Source organism: Oncorhynchus nerka, linkage group LG28 (genome assembly GCF_034236695.1).
Source record: "Oncorhynchus nerka isolate Pitt River linkage group LG28, Oner_Uvic_2.0, whole genome shotgun sequence".
Lineage (NCBI taxonomy): Eukaryota > Metazoa > Chordata > Actinopteri > Salmoniformes > Salmonidae > Oncorhynchus > Oncorhynchus nerka.
This window is the reverse complement of record NC_088423.1, coordinates 57052063-57074083: the sequence shown is the minus strand read 5'-3', so window position 1 is coordinate 57074083 and position 22021 is coordinate 57052063. Positions and strand designations below refer to the sequence as shown.

General features: G+C 40.2%; 1 protein-coding gene across 1 annotated transcript in view; it reads right to left on the bottom strand.

The window, feature by feature from the left end:
• The window catches only part of kif6 (kinesin family member 6), a 231250-nt gene that overhangs the window by 13770 nt on the left and 195459 nt on the right, over positions 1-22021 (bottom strand). The window contains exons 16-19 of the mRNA XM_029641050.2: positions 14860-14910; positions 13903-13987; positions 12297-12432; positions 7035-7126 (exon numbers count right to left, since the gene is read on the bottom strand). Coding sequence (XP_029496910.1) covers positions 7035-7126; positions 12297-12432; positions 13903-13987; positions 14860-14910 — 364 coding nt within the window. The remainder of the gene's footprint in view (positions 1-7034; positions 7127-12296; positions 12433-13902; positions 13988-14859; positions 14911-22021) is intronic.

The window sequence follows — 22021 nt, the reverse complement described above, 5'->3', positions numbered from 1 at the left end:
TGGAACTTGTTCAGTTTATGTCTCAGTTAGAGATCTTGTTATATTCATACAAATATTTACACATGTTAAGTTTGCTGAAAATAAACACAGTTGAGTTTACCTACCTAGGTACATTTGTACTGTCTGGTCCCTGTGTAAAGGTTGAGGGTTATGCCATATTTCTTTCTATTAGGCTAAATATTGTTGTAAATGTAATCTCTGTGCCTGTGCACATGTATGCATATTCAACTAGTCTACCCTTATGTTGTTGTTATGCTGGCACAGTTCAACTGTCATTCAAACTACAATAGAGTTTAATTTATTACATGTTTTTGTCATACAGACAATACCATGGTTTCTGGGCTTCTTCCCGGAGTGGATTCTGGATACAGAAACAGAATTCCTTTGCCTGCGTGTCATTGTATAAGACATTATGCGGGATTTCAAGCAAATAACTCACGAGGAGCTGAATGGCTGTTTGATCACGAAAACACTCCTCCCACAGCTTTACAAGTATTCCCTGAACTTTACTACACTGCTCATACTGTATTTTCTTAATGCATGTTTCTTTGTGAATGGCAATTTCATAATGAACACAAGTTCTCTTAGCTACAGATTGTTACACCACATAATGTGATTTAACCAAAGATTTTTGGTATCCATTACTAGGAGTTACAGGATGGGTACTGTTTGGTATAGCACAGATAATTTTATACCAATCTTAGTGATGCCGTCTTTGTCCTCAATTCGGGGGAAAAAGGAGTTTCATAAAATGTCTGTGTCCAGTTGCAGGGAGTCCGTTTGAATTAAGAAAATTCTCCATTATTAAAATAAATACTTTTTTGCTGATGTTGGCAAAAATCTTTGGGTAAATCACATTATTTGGTCTAACAACCAGCTAATTATTAGAATCAGGTGTGCTCGATTAGGATTGGAGTGAGAACCTACAGGATGGTAGCTCTCTAGGAACTGGGTTGGAGAGCCCTAATGTAGAACCACCATAAAATAAATATGGATATTTTCAATCAATATTCTAAATTTGTCTACCTTTATGGATTCACAGAACATATTTATATCAGCTGTACAGGGCTCAGTAGCATCACACAGATGCTAGACATCCAGATACATTTAGAATAGCTATTTCTCAAAATCTAATATACAGGGGAGTGTACACTATTTAATGCTAACTCAAGAGAACTGGGTATTCAACAAGAATGTTATATGGTAAAAGTAACATACACCATTGTTTTGTATGAACAGTGTAGTTCAGTGAGTCCGAGTGTGTCTCAAAGGTAAAGACGCACAACTGCAGAGAACTGTTCAAGGGGTCTGAATACTTTCCGAATGCACTGTATATGATTTAGCTGATGGCAGGACTGTAACATTAGTGTCATGACTCTCCTGTGAGGATCCAAGGATCAGGTTACAGTGGGTTTTATGACACCTCACTTCGATCATAAATTGTAGGCAGCAGACGATTCCTTTTGGTTTCTACTTTGGGCAAATGGAATGTCTCTTTGTTACAGAAGAGTTTGCTGCCCAAAACTTTAACGTCAAACAATGAACACTGGGACAATATATTTCAACATCCAAATGTTGGGAATGATGAGAGACGGAATATGGAAAATTAATATCTATAAATTGGTATAAAGACATTATAACAAAAACATTGTAACTTGAAGAGCTTGTTTACATCCTTTAAGTTGTGTAGAAAATATAAAGGATAAAGATAATGTTTTTGTGATGATAAGATTGTGATGTTAGTTCTCTAACAAGATCATAGTAAATTATGATACCTTGCCTCGTAACTAGCCACGCCCCAGGTAGCCCAGAGAGTGTGTCAGCATGACGTAAATGGTAAATGCCCTCTTTTTTTTACCCAGGGCTATAAAAGATTGAGTTAAGAATGAACAAATCAGACTAGACAGACTACAAGTTGCAGCTAGGTCCACATTAGTCCCAATCCTGAGAATCAGCACGAGGTTGAAGAAGACAAAAGGAACCTCTAACAATCAACATTACAGTTGAGTAGCTGTTCTAAGTACTGTATCTTAGAAAGTTAATTTAAGTATGACTATCCGGTTATTCTCTTCAAATCATCGTCGCCTAAACTGCTCTCATCGCCACTCTGGGGATCATCGACACGGCTGATTATTCATCCTCAGAAGACCACTCTTCCAGAATGAGTGCAAGTAAACAGACAACTGAGAAGAAGGACATTGTGACCTCTTGTGGGCAATTGGAGACTTACACCTGAGAACAAAGAAGGCCCTCCGAAGGAGAAGGTCCAATCGACCCTCCTCACAAAGCTGAACCTTTTCCACAAAAGCCTGGGCCCAACAGAGATACGTAACAAAGACATTCAACACGTAAATACATACATTACTTCTTTCCCAAAAGAGCGGCAGTTCGGGGCAAGGTATTAGGGCTATTTTGAGTGTAGTTCCCAAATGTATCCAAGTGTTGCTTCTCTTTCTCTCTCTCTTTAACTCTCCATCTTGTGTAACAAGTGTCATATTGTGTTAGTCCACTAGGAACTTGTTGTCATCATATTTGGTTTCTAATCAATAACCTATACAGTGTGTGTGTGTACTATGTTATCATTTAGTTTGTTAGTAAATAAATAATCAAATCAATTTGTGTGGTACGGAATGATTAGTAAGACTCGGGTTTGTGCAGATTCACGAAGTCTGCGTGTTCAGAATGAGACTGATATTAGGAAATTATTAATTAGTGACTTATGAAATCTATATATTCTTGAGTTAATTCAGGAGACGGAAATTCGTTAAGCAACTTTTTTCCTAATGAGTTAATTGTTACATGATTAATTTAATCTAATAACAATTAAACACAGTAAGTAATTATTCGATGAATAACAGTCATCACATTAATTATAGTCACGTCACGACACTAGATAACTTAGATATCTTGCTAGCCTAGCTGGACTAACTAACATCTTGAATCTTCCGTAATGTTGTGAAGGAGAAAAAAAAAGATGGTGTCAGCTGTCGTCGAAATGGATTCCCCATCAGTTAAGCCTGAAAATTCCTCTGAAAATCTTTGGTCACAGTAAGTCGCATCATTCTTGATAGCCGCAAGCCACTGGCAGCATTGGGGTAAATCTCTGGTAGGTAGAACGGTGAAAGATAACTACTTTTCACGTTTGTTTTTAATTAGCACAGCTAGGTACAGAACCCCACACAGACAGGATGACATACGTTACTGAAAAACAAACATTGTAAAAAAAATGCCTAAAGAAGTTCTGAGATTGCTGTGTGTTGTTCATTCGAAGTACACAATGCCATTGTCCAAGTTTGTGGGCATGCCACATCTACCTTAGCGGGAGGTATCTGAATTCGCTATGAATGACGGATTTTGTGGTTCTCTATGAGCAGACGAATAAACAGGAAGTCAAAACTTCCCGATTCTACCAGTGAAATGATCATTAGACAATTCTAGCTTGTGGTTTGGATAATTGTGATGTTTATGATAAAAATATAATACTGTTAATATAGTAATGACCATATGCCCTGGCAGAGCCAGGGTGAAATTCCAATTTAAGAATAAGACGTTTACTTTGAGCAGCTATTTTGTACCAGCAGGGAAAACCTCAGTGAGAAAACCATGAGAAAGTAAAATATTCCTTAATTTCATGGTTTCTACACGTGCTGTTTTTATGCAGTGGGAATGTTGAGCGTGAACTAGCTGTGAAAATGTAACCGATTATTGTGGATTCTGTCACTACTGGGCCTACAGACAACAAGGTAAGAAGAATTTGACCGAAACAAATTTTGGATGAACTATCCTTTACTTTCTGATCAGTGCAAATGAAAGAAAGGAGACAAGGAAAGGATGCCACTTTAAACTTTTGAGATACAGTCTGTTTCCAGGACCCCCGTTACGTTCCCACTAAGACAAATGTTTTACGTTGTTGCTCACACAAAAAAGGGAACTAACAAATGCACCAAAGTGAAAAGGGTGGTGTTTTTAGGAGGGGTTCTCAAAGAGATGGGGTCATGGGGGTGGCCACTGAAAGTTGACTAGCAACAAGCAACTGGATCCTAAAAGGCACCCAGCATGAGTGTCCACTAAATTTGCCCTAGAAAAGGCTAACCAAAATAAAAACCCACATCAACTTATAATATGGAGTTAAAAGTAAGGGGAGAACACAAGAAAAGAGGTTTTGTTTTCCCAAACTTAAAGAGGAAGACTTAACTTCTTGGATATAGGGGGCGCTATTTACATTTTTTCCCGTTTTAACCTCTTGCTCCTACCTGACACGCAGGCGTCCCATCTAGACATCTGGAAATGCAAATGCGCTACGCTAAATGCTAATAGTACTAGTTAAAACTCAAACGTTCATTAAAATACACATGCAGGGTATTGAATTAAAGCTACACTCGTTGTGAATCCAGGCAACAAGTCAGATTTTTAAAATGCTTTTCGGCGAAAGCATGAGAAGCTATTATCTGATAGCATGTAACACCCCAAAAGACCCGCAGGGGACGTAAACAAAATAATTAGCATAGTCGGCGCTACACAAACCGCACAAATAAAATATAAAACATTCATTACCTTTGACCATCTTCTTTGTTGGCACTCCTAGATGTCCCATAATCACTATTGGGTCTTTTTTTCCAATTAAATCGGTCCATATATAGCCTAGATATCGATCTATGAAGACTGTGTGATAAACAAAAAAAAATAGCGTCTTATAACGTAACGTCATTTTTTTAAATTAAAAAAGTCGACGATAAACTTTCACAAAACACTTCGAAATACTTTTGTAATGCAACTTTAGGTATTAGTAAACGTTAATAAGCGATAAAATTAATCACGAGACGAAGTATATTCTATAGGGGTACGTCTGGAAATAATGTCCGGGTAAATCTCAACCAAAATATCCGGTCGGAGACCTGAAGAAAAAGCCTGTCTCTTGTTCGTTTGACCAAGAAACAAAGACTAAGCAAATGACAAGACTGTTGACATCGTGTGGAAGCTGTAGGTACTGCAACCTCGGCCGCATTTATTGTGGTTCACCTTTATCAATTGGTTGAAGTCGCGCATGGATATATTTTTCAATTTTCAGTGATCAGATTTTCCTACACTTTTCGATGAAACGCACGTTCTGTTATAGTCACAGCCGTGATTAAACCAGTTTTATAAACGTCTGAGTGTTTTCTATCCACACATACTAATCATATGCATATACTATATTCCTGGCATGAGTAGCAGGGCGCTGAAATGTTGCGCGATTTTTAACAGAATGTTCGAAAAAGTAAGCCCTAAGCTTACAAGATATTTTGTCACGAAAAGATGCTCGACTATGCATATAATTGACAGCTTTGGAAAGAAAACACTCTGATGTTAAGATATTATGGAGCTAATTTGGAAAAAAGTTTGGCGTTGTAAGTGACTGCATTTTCCGGTCTTTTCCTGAACAAAACGGAGCTATTTCGTCTACACAAATAATATTTTTGGAAAAAATGAACATTTGCTATCTAACTAAGAGTCTCGTCATTGAAAACATCCAAAGTTCTTCAAAGGTAAATCATTTTATTTGAATGCTTTTCTTGTTTTTGTGAAAATGTTGCCTGCTGAATGCTAGGCTTAATGCTATGCTAGGCTATCAATACTCTTACACAAATGCTTGTATAGCTTTGGTTGAAAAGCATATTTTGAAAATCTGAGATGACAGTGTTGTTAACAAAAGGCTAAGCTTGTGTTTGAATATATTTATCTCATTTCATTTCATTTGCGATTTTCATGAATAGGAAACGTTGCGTTATGGTAATGAGCTTGAGGCTATGATTACGCTCCCGGATACGGGATTGCTCGACGCTAGAGGTTAAACACCTGCCAAGTGGAGCATTGGCTCTGCAGCTTTTAAATACTAGCTAACAACTGATTAACGTGGCAACAGCTGCAAGACATCTTGACCAACGTGGATGATTGCAATCAGTGCACGTCCACACTTAAACAGAATCAACCTTGAAATCGAAAAGTGAAAATGTAGAAAAAACAAAACCTGTAACACTGCAAAAAATATAGTCCATGGTATTTATTGGACAAGTTTTCTCACAACCAGCCACACCATTATCAACTTAAATGCGTCGCTCCTTAAATGCATTGCTTTCTCCAATATAAACATGGGGGCCATACTTGCGAACATAAGCAAGCGTTAAGTTAAATGGGATCTCACGCACAAAATGCGAATCAGCCAGTGAAAAGCATCAATTTACTTGCATGTGACTGAACTCAAAATTGTAGCTGGTCCCATCAGATAACATACCTTTGAGGGAATTTTTATTTATTTTACCAGGTAAGTTGACTGAGAACACTTTCTCATTTGCAGCAACGACCTGGGGAATAGTTACAGGGAAGAGGAGGGGGATGAATGAGCCAATTGTAAACTGGGGATTATTAGGTGACCGTGATGGTTTGTGGGCCAGATTGGGAATTTAGCCAGGACACCAGGGTTAACACCCCTACTCTTACGATAAGTGCCATGGGATCTTAAATTACCTCAGAGAGTCAGGACACCCGTTTAACGTCCCATCCGAAAGACGGCACCCGACACAGGGCAGTGTCCCTGGGGCATTGGGATATTATTATTTTTTAGACCAGAGGAAAGAGTGCCTCCTACTGGCCCTCCAACACCACTTCCACCAGCATCTGGTCTCACATCCAGGAACTGACCAGGACCAACCCTGCTTAGCTTCAGAAGCAAGCCAGCAGTGGTATGCAGGGTGGTATGCTGCTGGCTACAGCAACATCTCTTTCTCTGAGCAATTGTATTAGTATAAAATAATTTCCCCATTTTTTTTACATAAAATATAGCTCAGTTTCTGAATTATTTTAAACAGTCATTATTGCTAATCTTTATAAAAGGTGTAAATAATTTCCGACCCCACTGTATATGAACATTTGTCAGGTGGTATAGGAATTGTGTCATCTATACTCATTACCTTTCGATCTGCAACATTTTTAATGTTTCACTTCACTGAATACATCCCAGGTCAGTTATTCATATAATGAAGACAGAGTGGACTCACCTGGTCATTGGATGGCTAGGAGAGGACGACTCGGAGCTCTGATTGGTCCGTATTGAACTTTGACCCCTAGCCATGCCCTCTGACTCTGGGACCTGGTGAGAAGGGATGATGTGAGTGAGACAGGTAAACCTATACACACACGCATTCCTGTGTCCTCATGTATTCTATCACAAACCAAACCCGGACAACGCTGGGCCAATTGTGCGCCGCCCTATGGGACTCCAACTCATAGCCGGATGTGATACAGTCTGGATTCGAACCAGGAACCGTAGTGACACTTCTTGCACTGAGATGCAGTGCCTTAGACCGTGCACCACTCAGGAGGCAGTCTGTTACAAGTGTGTAGGTTTCAGAATGTCATAATATGTCATAACAGCTGACATAAATTGCCATAACTGCTCGTCCAAATATTTCTATATATCTTAATTACATTATTTTACATTTAGATGTGTGTATTGTTGTGCATTTAAGTGAGAATGCCCAAGAAGCCAGTGTTTGGAGTATATATTGCCATGGTGTTAGGGCATTATCACTTTTATACAACGGGTTACCAACACATTCAAATAATGATTTAAATATTCTCGTAAAAAAACGTTATTTTGATTAATTTATTCATACTATTTCATCCTTCCAAAAGATATGATAACGACACAACTTTCAAAGCAGAATTACATTCCCATTGTTCCTCAATTACAGTGTATAATATATCATGTTCTAGCTCTGAGTCTTTTATCCAATGTAAAAAACACATTATCAAATTGTGTTACTTATAAGGGCGAATTCAGGAACCTAGGCAAATATCGTGGGCCACTACATCACGAGAGAGCCGTTTGAACGTTGACATTTCTTTTAATCAAAATAGTTTTTTGGGGGGCAGAAATGCATTCTCGAACATGTAAACTTTCATGTGCCTTAATAACAAACTTTTACGCCATCTGTAAATAAGAATAAAATTGTTAAATTATGAGCCTAAAAAGGCAGCATGTCAAGGTTGTGCGCAACTGGTACGAAGTCAGGTGCAGGAGAGCAGTGAGTTGTGATCAGGCGCACTTTTATTTGGCAAAAGCACAAAAGACAGACGCAACTGCTTCCAAAATCCTCCAGCCACAGGTAAAAGTCAATAAGCGAGAAAACACTCACAAATATACAAATGTATGACAAATACATACAACGGTTTAAAATACGATACCCGGGGGAAAAAACAGTCTGGCGCATCACACTAAACACGTAACAAAACAATTTCACACAAAGACAAGGGGGAAACAGAGGAATAAATACATGCAGTGTGATTAGGGAATGTAAACCAGGTGTGCAGGGAACAAGCCAAAACAAATGGAACAATGAGAAAATGGAGCGGCGATGGCTAGAAAGCCGGTGACGTCGACTGCTGAATGCCGCCCGAACAAGGAGAGGAGCCGACTTCTGCCGAAGTGGGATGGACTTTCAGAGAGGAGTTTGGATTGGTCTGCCATACATGGAAAAGAGCAGTCGTTAAAATAATGATAAAAATACTCTTTCAAAATGCAGATATTTATTTAATTATGGATCCATAACGAATTATTATGGGAATAAATATCACTGAATGACAGAAATATTGGAACAAAGTAGGCTAATGAAGGTAAACAAATTGCTGCTTACTGGAAAACGCTCTCAAACACACAGGGTCACGTTGTACAGCGCCATTATGGCTATTAGCAGGGCTATTAAGCAGGACAATAGACTTGCTTCGAAGGAGGGTAGGGGGAGAATTCTATCATCAAATGTATTTCTTAGTTAGGTTGGCTGTATCACAAACAGCCGTGATTGGTTGCAATTTCAGTTTAATCCACCAGAAAAGACAGACCAAATAATACAACAAATATTGTGGTTCAACTCAAATATACTAATTGATTAAAAAAACTTTATCAATTGGAACCTTTAACATGTGGAAGAGTGAAACATTATTATTATTATTATTAACTTTTTTCATAAGCATAGCAGGTTGTGAATTCTGCAAACAACATTTCTAGGATGGGCAATTAGCAGGACAGATGATGCAATCTCTTTTGCACTCCACACTGCCCTTTCCCACCTGGACAAAAGGAACACTTATGTGAGAATGCTATTCATTGACTACAGCTCAGCGTTCAACACCATAGTACCCTCAAAGCTCATCATTAAGCTAAGGATCCTGGGACTAAACTTCTCCCTCTGCAACTGGATCATGGACTTCCTGTAAGGGTAGGTAGCAACACAATCTGCCACGCTGATCCTCAACACTGGAGCCCCCCAGGGGTGCGTGCTCAGTCCCCTCCTGTACTTCCTGATCACCTACGACTGCATTGCCAGGCATGACTCCAATGCCATCATTAAGTTTGCAGACGACACAACAGTGGTAGGCCTGATCACCGACAATGACGAGACAGCCTATAGGGAGGAGGTCAGAGACCTGGTCGGGTGGTGCCTGAATAACAACCTATCCTTAAACGTAACCAAGACTAAGTAGATGATTGTTGACTACAGGAAAAGGAGTGTCGAGTACGCCCCCATTCTCATCGACGGGGCTGTAGTGGAGCAGGTTGAGAGCTTCAAGTTCCTTGGTGTCCATATCACCAACAAACTAGGATGGTCCAAACACACCAAGACAGTCGTGAAGAGGGCACGACAAAGCCTATTCCCCCTCAGGAGACGGAAAATATTTGGCATGGGTCCTGAGATCCTCAAAAGGATCTACAGCTGCAACAATCGAGAGCATGGTTGCATCACTGCCTGGTACGGCAATTGCTCGGCCTCCGAACGCAAGGCACTACAGAGGGTAGTGCGTATGGCCCAGTACATCACTGGGGCTAAGCTGTCTACCATCCAGGACCTCTACACCAGGCGGTGTCAGAGGAAGGCCCTAAAAATGGTCAAAGGCCCCAGCCACCCCAGTCATAGACTGTTCTCTCTACTACTGCATGGCATTCGGTACCGGAGTGCCAAGTCTAGGACAAAAAGCCTTCTCAACAGTTTACCCCCAAGCCATAAGACTCCTGAACAGGTAATCAAATGGCTACTCGGACTATTTGCATTGTGTGCCTCCACCCAACCCCTCTTTTACGCTGCTGCTACTCTCTGATTATCATATATGCACAGTCACTTTAACTACACATTCATGTACATATGTACATACTACCTCAATTGGCCTGACCAACCAGTGCACCCGCACATTGGCTATCCGGGCTATCTGCTTTGTTTCCCGCCACCCGCCAACCCCTCATTACTCTACTGCTACTCTCTGTTCATCATATATGCATAGTCACTTTAACCATATCTACATGTACATACTACCTCAATTGGCCTGACTAAACTGTGTCTGTATGTAGCCACGCTACTTTTATAGCCTCGCTACTGTACATAGCCTCACTACTGTTTGTAACTGTCTTTTTACTGTTGTTTTTATTTCTTTACTTACCTATTGTTCACCAAATATATTTTTTTGCATTAAAGGTTAGAGCCTGTAAATAATCATTGCATCTCAGTGCAAACTGCGTTGCTACAGATGCTGGTTCGATACCCGTGCCCGCCGCCACCGGGAGACCTATGAGGCGGCTATTGGTTTCTCTCCCTCTAAAAACAGAAATAATTCTAAATAAAATTATTATTATTTACAAATGATTGAGAATGTCTCACCCCATGTACAAGAATGGCTATTTTCTCGCTCACTCTTGGTTAAATGAAAACGAAATAATCCCCAAAATATAGTAATTTTTTAAACAAAGTGATTATTATTATTAATTCATTTAGAATTATATAAAAGCTCCTTAGATATTCTCACAGATCAGATTTGCCATAACGAAAAATGTCCTTTAACCTGTTGCGACGAGCAATCCCGTATCCAGGATCCTATTTATATCCTCAAGCTCATTACCTTAACTATTCATGAAAATCGCAAATGAAATGAAATAAATATATTTGCTCTCAAGCTTAGCCTTTTGTTAACTCCACTGTCATCTCAGATTTTCAAAATATGCTTTTGAACCATAGCTAAACAAGCATTTGTGTAAGAGTATTGATAGCTAGCATACCATTAAGCCTAGCATTCAGCATGCAACATTTTCACAAAAACAAGAAAAGCATTCAAATAAAATCATTTACCTTTGAAGAACTTCAGATGTTTTCAATGAGAAGACTCTCAGTTAGATAGCAAATGTTAAGTTTTTCCAAAAAGATTATTTGTGTAGGACAAATTGCTCCGTTTTGTTCATCACGTTTGGCTACGAAAAAAACCTGTATCCAGGAGTGTAATTATAGCCGCAAGCTCATTAGTATAACGCAACGTTAACTATTCATGAAAATCGCAAATGAAATTAAATAAATATATTAGCTCTCAAGCTTAGCCTTTTGTTAACAACACTGTCATCTCAGATTTTCAAAATATGCTTTTGAACCATAGCTAAACAAGCATTTGTGTAAGAGTATTGATAGCTAGCATACCATTAAGCCTAGCATTCAGCATGCAACATTTTCACAAAAACAAGAAAAGCATTCAAATAAAATTATTTACCTTTGAAGAACTTCAGATGTTTTCAATGAGGACTCAAATGGGGACTGATATGAAACCAAACTAAACTTAGTGCAAGGCAATAAGATAACGGTGGCTAAATATGCCAGAGGGGATGAGCTTATCTAATCTTACCCTTATCTTATTGCCTTGCACTAAATTTAGTTTGGTTTCATATTAGGGCATGGAAACTGTAGAGCCACACCAATAGTTCAAAAATACAGACAGGTTCATGCATGTAGGACCATAGCAACTCATCTGTAAGGGACACCCATGTTCTGGAATGACCCAAGCGTAACCATAGCAACAGCACATATTAGGCCATAACATTAAGGGGAGTTACTATGGGTGCGAAGTAAGGAGGAAAAATGTATAAGAAGTATGTAAGAAGTATGTGCCAAGACTGGAAAGGACTTGCTTCATGAACCAGCTTGGCTTAAATTACTATGTAATAAAGTCTAATTGAACTCCCTGGCTCTGGTATTTGAGAAATATTATTGACTGAATATTTCCACGACAATACTATAGGTACACGTCCGCATACTCAATTGGAGTGATCACGCACACACGTACACACGCACACAGAGACATAGACACGAGGAGACACACACACACATCACTCCTAAAAGTGTGAGAAACTGCCATAAACTGCCTTGAAATGCTATGACAAGCATTACGCTTACGACAGCTTTATGAAGTGGCATCCCACGACGTCTGACAAAGAGAGGTAGTGAGGTCACCTGTAGCATGGCGGCCTCCTGGCTCCACCAATCCTGGAAGTCTCTCTGGAGCTTCACCTTTGACCGCTCCAGCAGCAGCTGCAGGTGCTCAATCTCCATCTTCAGTGTTTTCAGATGGCCAAAGGTGCTCTTGTAACTGACAAGAGACAGGAAACCAAGGGTATTGAATGCAATGACTGTATATCTAGTAATCCATACTTCTGTATCTATGTGGACGGATTGACTGTTATAAAGCACATTAAGAGCACATTAAGCACATTAATCTAGATCTGAGAATCAAAGTCAAGTAAAGTGGAGTCCTACAAACTCAGACGCTCCAACACTCCAGTACATACCTTGGTTCATAACCTTTGATCCATATATGTGTTAGGCTCTATACTTTATGAGGAATTATGAAATACTGGCAATTACAATGGACCTCACAACATATGCACCCAATGCACATACAATGCCTTCAGAAAGTATTCACACACCTTGAATTTAAAAATTATTACATTAAACATTTTTGTCACTGGCCTAAACACAATATCCCATAATGTGAAAGTGGAATTACGTTAAAACATTTTTTTTTACAAATTCATTTCTAAATGAAAAAATGAAAGCTGAAATGTCAATAAGTAATTAAGTTTGGGAGTAAACATTTGCTTAACAAGTCACTCACTGTATTCAATAACAGAGTTTTTAATGGCTACCTCATCTCTGTACCCCACAAATATAATTTTCTGTAAGGTCCCTCAGTCAAGCAGTGAATTTCGAAGACAGATTCAACCATAAAGGCCAGGGAGGTTTTCCAATGCCTCGCAAAGAAGGGCACCTATTGGTGGATGGGTAAAAAAAAGCACACATTGAATATCTCTTTGAGCATGGTGAAGTTATTTATTCCACTTTGGATGGAGTATCAACACACCCAGTAACTAGAAAGATACAACTCAGTTGCCTGAGAGGAAGGACACCGCTCAGGGATTTCACCAAGAGACCAATCAATGGTGACTTTAAAACAGTTACAGAGTTTAATGGTTGTGATAGGAGAAAACTGAGGATGGATCAACAACATTATAATTACTCCACGATACTAACCTAATTGACAGACTGAAAAGGAATACAAATATTCCAAAACATGCATCCTGTTTGCAACAAGGCACTAAAGTAATACTGCAAAAACTTTTTATCCTGAATAGAAAGTGTTATGTTTGGGGCAAATCCAGTCTAACAATGATCAACAACCAATTTGACAGAGCTTGAAGAATTTTGAAAAGAATGGGAAAATATTGCAAGATTCAGGTATGGAATTGCTGCCAAAGGTGATTCTAACATGTGTTAGGGGGTTCAATACTTATGTAATCAAGATACATTGTTTTATTTTCATATATTTTTACACATTTTAGATTTTTTCTTCCACTTTGACATTAGAGTATTTTGTGTAGATCGTTGACAAAATAATGACAATTAAATCAATATTAATCTCACTTTATAACAACAAAATGGGAAAAAAGTCAAGGGGTGTGAATACTTTCTGAAGGCACCGTATAATGTGTGTAATGGCACATACAAGCACATCAACCAATTTGTCTGTGTTTCTGAAATACACATACTGCAGCCTACTTACCTCTTCTTCTCCTCATCCATCTGTCTGCGGATGTTTTCTTCCACAGGGTCTACCTCCTCTACCTCTGCTGGGCTAACAGTGACACCTATGTATATGTGGGGAAATGAAATAAATTATGTTCTTCTCTCAGTCCACACACACACACACACACACACACACACACACACACACACACACACACACACACACACACACACACACACACACACACACACTCTCTCTCTAAGACATGTTTCAAAACATGTCTAGAATAGAATCACAAGAATGTAGAGTGTGTGTGCTTGCTCGTGTCCGTAATTTCCTGAGAAGTCAACATACTGTATTCGAATAATGGAAGCCTGCCTGTTCCGAGTGTTCTCTGATGCTTCGGAACTCAAATAACAAGACAAACCTTTGGCGTCTGAACCCGAGGGAAATGTTAGTAAACTTGGAACCGACTTGCTCTCGTCAGACCTCTCGTCAGTCGACGGGGATGAAACGTACAGTCAAAGTTTTGCCACCCAGTCGTGTTTCCAGTCCTCTGGAATTCAGATCGCAGGTCTCTACTACATTATTTTTTAAATAGGGGCAAACAATTGTGGTCATGTACGCCCATTGAGTATGCTGATTTCGGTTCAATTGGTCCAGGCATTGTTTCAGTCACATTCAACTAAATCATTGGTCCAAGAGAATTATAATTAAGTTCTGCTGGATGAAAACTTCCCACAATGTCTGTTTTTCCTCTATTCCCTTAGCACATGTCTCCTAAAAGCCATCTTGGATTCATAAGTGAATAGATGGGGCTGGGGTGTAGGTTTTGAATCAAGAATATTTCATTGGCAAACTTACTTCCATTAAGGTTCAATTACCATTATGGGCAGTATGACCAAACTATCCTCCTATTGTTTGGCTCTGGGCTAACTAATTAACTGCGGATGAGGAGAAATGCACATTCTGACCATTAGGAAGACAATGTACCGTGAGCGGCTCTCTGCATCCTATGCAATTCCAACTGCTTCTTCAGTTTATCTGCGAGAAAAAGAAAGAGGAGATAGGAAGGGAGTAGAAAGAGAGGAGGGGGATAAAGAAAGAGCGAGATGAAGAGACAAGATAGAGAGCGAGAAAGGAGATATGTGAAAATGTTATTTTAAAAGGTCAAGGTTATTTACAATTCATCATTCCGTCATTACAAACACTTGTTATCCAACTGGCATTCATACCCGGCAAGTGTATGATGTAAACTAACCAACTCAACTAACTGTAGTGGGCCTTTATTCATCAACCAAGAGAACCTAAGTCTGTACAATGTTTGAGTTGGAAAAAACCCAAGCCGTATAAAAAGAAGTCTCGTTCTTTCAACATAACATTGGTGACAATGTCTTGTATGAGTCGTTGGCTGTGTCTGAAATCTGTCCTGCCTACTACTTACTAAAATGACATTTCCCTGTGTAAGTACTAATCATACTTCATACTATTTACAATCCACTGTTCAGTAAAAATGTATGCATTAAGCACCAAATATCAACATACTAGGCTTACCTATACTGAGATCGCATCATCTAATGGGCAAATGTGTCGTTTCCCACCATTTGTTCATTTGGCTACAGCCCGTCCTCAACTCGTAATCAAATTACCAGTTGATTATCAGCTGTTGTCAAACACACGTGGTCTGAAATTATGCTTTTCTTCCTCAACAGTGTGCAGCGAATTAGAAATAAAAAGCCGAAAAGAGTATGACATCCTGGCATATAACCTGTTAGTCCTATATATTTCATTTTTGGATAAAAAGACGTGCCCGTTTTAAGCGCAATATTTTGTCACGAAAAGATGCTCGAATATGCTTGGAATTGATAGCTTTGGAAAGAAGACAGTCTTACGTTTCCAGAAATGCAAAGATTTTCACTGTGAGTCCCTTAGAACAAATGTTTCGGGCAAAACCAAGATGTATGACCGACCAGGAAATGCACAGGATTTCTGAGGCTACGTTTTCCATGATCGCCTTATATGGCTGTGAATGCGACAGGAATGAACGGACTCTTTCTCTTGTTTCCCCAAGGTCTCTGCAGCATTGTGACGTATTTGTAGGCATATCATTGGAAGATTGACCATAAGAGACTACATTTACCAGGTGTCCCGCTAGGTGTCTGCGTGCCAATTGGTGCGCAAAAGTCAGGTCCCGGTATTTTTCCATTCAAATCTCAGAACAAACCAGGCTACAAGGACGGTGCTTTCAATGGAGAGAAATATGACAAACCACCTTCAGGATTGATTCAAACAACGTTTTCCATGTTTCAGTCGATATTATGGAGTTAATTCGGAAAAAAGTTCGACATGTAGGTGACTGAATTTTCGGTTAGTTTCGGTAGCCATATGCATAGTAACAAAAGGGAACGATGTGTCCTACACAAGAATCTTTCAGGAAAAACTGGACATCTGCTATGTAACTGAGAGTCTCCTCATTGAAACATCTGAAGTTCTTCAAAGGTAAATTATTTTATTTGATTCCTTGGCTGGTTTTTGTGAATATGTTGCGTGCTAAATGCTAATGCTAACGCTAAGCTAGCTATTACCACTCTTACACAAATTAGTGATTTTCTCTGGTTCTAAAGCATATTTTGAAAATCTGAGACGACAGGATTGTTAAGAAAATGATAAGCTTGAGAACAGGCATATTTATTTCGTTTCATTTGCGATTTTTAAAAATCGCTAACGTTGCGTTATGCTAATGAGCTTGAGGCTGTAGTAAAGATACCGCATGCGGGATGGGGCGGACTAAGAGGTTAAAGCATACAACATTTTCAAAATGTCACATACTATAAAATGTTATATTTTTGCATAGTCTGAGGCTCTGCATGCTAATTAATCAATTGGGTAGGTATGCTGTCTCTAAAGAGAAATGGGCTTAATATTTCACACTTATTGCATGCTCTGGTCATTTAGATGGGTGCTGCCAGCTGTTCTGTGTTAGTGGGCAAATAGGCACAACTGTGGGCATGATTGATACTATACAGTGGGGAGAACAAGTATTTGATACACTGCCGATTTTGCAGGTTTTCTTACTTACAAAGCATGTAGAGGTCTGTCATTTTTTATCATAGGTACACTTCAATTGTGAGGGACGGAATCTAAAACAAAAATTCAGAAAATTACATTGTATGATTTTTAAGTAATTAATTTGCATTTTATTGCATGACATAAGTATTTGATCACCTACCAACCAGTAAGAATTCCGGCTCTCACAGACCTGTTAGTTTTTCTTTAAGAAGCCCTGCTGTTCTCCACTCATTACATGTATTAACTGCACCTGTTTGAACTAGTTTCCTGTATAAAAGAAACCTGTCCTCACATTCAATCAAACAGACTCCAACCTCTCCACTATGGCCAAGACCAGAGAGCTGTGTAAGGACATCAGGGTTAAATTGTAGACCTGCACAAGGCTGGGATGGGCTACAGGACAAAAGGCAAACAGCTTGGTGAGAAGGCAACAACTGTTGGCGCAATTATTAGAAAATGGAAGAAGTTCAAGATGACGGTCAATCATCCTCGGTCTGGGGTTCCATGCAAGATCTCACCTTGTGGGCATCAATGATCATGAGGAAGGTGAGGGATCAGCCCAGAACTACACGGCAGGACCTGGTCAATGACCTGAAGAGAGCTGGGACCACAATCTCAAAGAAAACCATTAGTAACACACTACGCCGTCATGGATTAAAATCCGGCAGCGCACGCAAGGTCCCCCTGCTCAAGCCAACGCATGTCCAGGCCCGTCTAAAGTTTGCCAATGACCATCTGGATGATCCAGAGGAGGAATGGGAGAAGGTCATGTGGTCTGATGAGACAAAAATAGAGCTTTTTGGTTTAAATTCCACTCGCCGTGTTTGGCAGAAGAAGAAGGATGAGTACAACCCAAAGAACACCATCCCAAACGTGAAGCATGGAGGTGGAAAAATTCTTTGGGGATGCTTTTCTGCAAAGGGGACAGGACGACTGCACCGTATTGAGGGGAGGATGGATGGGGCCATGTATCGCGAGATCTTGGACCACAACCTCCCTCCCTCAGTAAGAGCATTGAATATGGGTCGTGGCTGGGTCTTCCAGCATGACAACAACCCGAAACACACAGCCAGGGCAACTAAGGAGCGGCTCCGTAAGAAGCATCTCAAGGTCCTGGAGTGGCCTAGCCAGTCTCCAGACCTGAACCCAATAGAAAATCTTTGGAGGGATATTATATTAAGTTCTGCTTTTCTGCTTTTCTGATGTATCAAATACTTATGTCATGCAATAAAATGCAAATTAATTACTTAAAAGTCATACAATGTGATTTTCTGGATTTTTGTCAGTTTTTTTGTTAGATTCCGTCTCTCACAGTTGAAGTGTACCTATGATAAAAATGACAGACCTCTACATGCTTTGTGAGTAGGAAAACCTGCAAAATCGGGGCAGTGTATCAAATACTTGTTCTCCCCACTGTATATATATATATATATATATTTTTTTTTTTTTACAATTGAACAATCATCAGCAAAACATGACAATCAGATAATGGCAAATTATTCCCACCACTCCCCTTTCCCTCCACATACACAAAACAACAGGCTACATGGGAGCACATCATACAAAACCCTTCTCTCCCTAGAATGTGTCTAATACAGTCTATCTGGTGTAAAGTAGACTCTATGTAAAATATTGATTTGTATCAACGTGTGCCTAGTGTTAAATGAAAGAAGCTGAGCATCTAAAAAGATGTTTCCCCATTGCTTAGCCTAAAAATGAGATCAACGTCATCATACCAGTTTATGGAAGCCTTCAGAGCTTCATCATTCCCCATCAGAGCTTGAAGAACAGAGTACATGTAAGAAATTAAACCTTATACCCACTTTCTCTCCAGCTACAGTTTATCACTGGTAGATTTTGAATCAAATAACATTTTATTTGTCACCGCCCCCCGAATACAACGTGAAATTATTACTTACTACAAGCCCTTAACCAACAACGCAGTTCAAGAAATAGAGTTAAGGAAGTAAAGTAAAAAATTATCTAATCAAAAACTAACGTGTCCGGCGCTGCTGCCGGAGTCTCCCGCCTGTCCGGCGCTGCTGCCGGAGTCTCCCGCCTGTCCGGCGCTGCTGCCGGAGTCTGAGGCGCCAGAGCCCCTCAGCCCAGAGGCGCCAGAGCCCCTCAGCCCCTCTGTCCCGAGCATCCGCCCCTCTGTCCCGAGCTTCCGCCCCTCTGTCCCGAGCTTCCGCCCCTCTGTCCCGAGCAGCTGCCCCTCTGTCCCGAGCTGCCCCTCAGTCCAGTGTCATTTAATAGGGTCGCCGTGGCTAGGAGGCCACGGAAGCGGACAAGGTGGGGGACTAAGACTACGGTGAAGTGGGGGCCACGTCCAGCACCAGAGCCGCCACCGCGGACAGATGCCCACCCAGACCCTCCCCAAAAGGTTCAGGTTTTGCGGCCGGAGTCCGCACCTTGGGGGGGGGGGGGGTACTGTCACACCCTGACCATAGTTTGCTTTGTATGTTTTGGTTGGTCAGGGTGTGAGCTGAGTGGGCATTCTATGTTACATGTCTAGTTTGTCTAGTTCTATGTTTGGCCTGATATGGTTCTCAATCAGAGGCAGGTGTTCGTCATTGTCTCTGATTGGGAACCATATTTAGGTAGCCTGTTTGGTGTTGGGTTTTGTGGGTGATTGTCCTTGTTACTGTCTCTGTGTTACTTTGCACCAGTATTAGGCTGTTTCGGTTTTCGTGGTACGTTTATTGTTTTTGATTCGTGTTTACTTTGTTTCATTAAACATGGATCGCAATAGCCACGCCGCATTTTGGTCTGACTCTCTTTCACCTAAGGAAAACCGTGACATTTAATCATTTATCACATTTTAGTCATCTTATCCAGAGCGACAGGTGCAATTATTGTTAAGTGCCTTGCTCAAAGAGCACAACAGATTTTTCACCTAGTCAGCTCTGTGATTTGAAACAGCGACCTTTCGGGTTACTGGCCCAACGCTACCTGCCACCCCTGTACAGTATGTATATGTATATGGTGAACATCAATGCAAACATTATGCAAAATTAGTTCATGTACTCGCTAATAGTCATCTCAAGTGACGTTAAGCACTCGTTTACTCACTTTTTCTACACCTCGACATCCCTATCTGACAGGTACTATGGGAAATATAGCCAGAGGGATGAGAAGTTATATCATTCTCCACAGAGAAAGAGAGGAAGAAGAGGAGCCCGCGTTTCCAAATTCACACTGAGCTTATAGCGGTGTATGAAATGAATTAGATATGGCTTTAGATAAGACTCATGCAGAGGTTGTTGGAAAAGAGCAGTGACAGAAAGAAGAAGAGAGAGGAAGAATGGAAATAATGGTATTTGCTATGCTGACAGGACTTTGGCTTGAGGATTTCACCGAAGTCCAAGAGTTCTCATACAGCTGCGTGAGTCGCCTCCCTGTCTCCATGATATAATTCTCTCCACCATCCAATAGCCATTGTACGGGGCAAAGACGAGAAACATAAATAAAACACTGCTGAAGTGCTTAAAATTAGGATTCCTACTGAAGCGCAAACCTTTCATGACTCGTAATTAAGGTAATGGTTGTGTTCCCCTGCTCAGATGTTGCATGCATCAATCGTTGCATGCCATGTTATCGACTGTGCCATCGGGTACCAGATTGCTATAACAAATTATGTGGTTAGTTGATACGCAAATTACCTATCAGGCATAATAAGGTCTGGCATGCGTTCGCCTGAGGAACACGACCAATAATTCCTTTAAAGGTAATACAAAATCCATAGGGGTTAAAAGTCAGCCCATCTTAGCTATAGAGTCCAGAAAGTAGGAGTCACAACACATACCATTCATCAATGAATGATTTAACATGTTGCACGCACTGAGAACAACATGATGAGTAGGGAGGTCTTACTATGTTGGATACAGTAACATGCTGACATATAACATATGCCATTTAGCAGACGCTGTCATCCAAAGCGACTACAGTCATGCATGCGGGCATACATTTTTGTTGAGAGAAAAAGTAACAATTTACTTTGCAAATAGCGTACATTTCAAACAATATATAATGGAATTTGGGATATATCAGAGAGGTTTGTGACTAAATTGCCTACCGACAGCTATATAATATACTGTACAGCGGATATATTTTAAGATATAAAGCAGAGTAGCACAGTGCTCTTGAAACACATTGCGCTTACTGCATCAACAACTCCTACACAGCTGAGGCTGAGTCATCCTTCAAGATCCATTATACAGGCTGTATCAATGAGTAAGTAGACCATACGACCACAGGTTAAGAAGATGGTGTTGACAACGACGTGAAATGCTACAAAATGCAAACAGGCAAATAGCCTACTGCAAGTTAAATTGCTTAGGATTCTGTATGGCGGGCAGCATCTGAGAATCAATCAGGGATTCTCAGAGGTCAATAAGAGTAAAGTGGTCAAGTGCTTATCTAATATCCTGCAACACTACACCAAGATAGAAAAAGGGAGCCCAGCAGGCAAAACTAGTTGCAATGACGTCGTTACAACCAGATTCCAAACAGTTGTACTGTAATCTCTTTGTAATTGCATAATTTCTGGTCATTATGACATTATTTCAACCAGCTTTGCACACTGGGAAAGAGACAGCAGTTTTGAGAAAAAAAAATAAACAAATGATGACAATCTTCATGTTTCTGCCGACTAAATATTTTGAGGAACTATGTTTTGTGTTCTGTGTGTAAGTGGCTGTAAGAATATCCTCTTTACTTGACGTGGAAAAAGCTAAAATCAATAATTTACACAGATTGACTGACGTTTTTAGCTGTGTATAATTCTGTGTTATACACAGTGTGTGGACTCCTCAGTGTTCCATTAACAGGCAGACTGCTTTGCTGTCCCTGGTTCTTCACAATGATGAGATTTTATATTTCTGAAAAAAACACTTGGCTGCCTAAAGAGGCAAACTTCATCCCCCTCCTCCACTTCCCTCCCCAGCCAGATTTGGGGCTGTACATGGGCCTGAAAAGCACCAGGGCCCCATCCAAACCCTTGCATGGTCCCCTTGCCGTGTCGGGAGACGCGCAGTCATCATAAAGGACAGCTTACCAGCTGAAAGTCTCCACAAATATTTGCCAA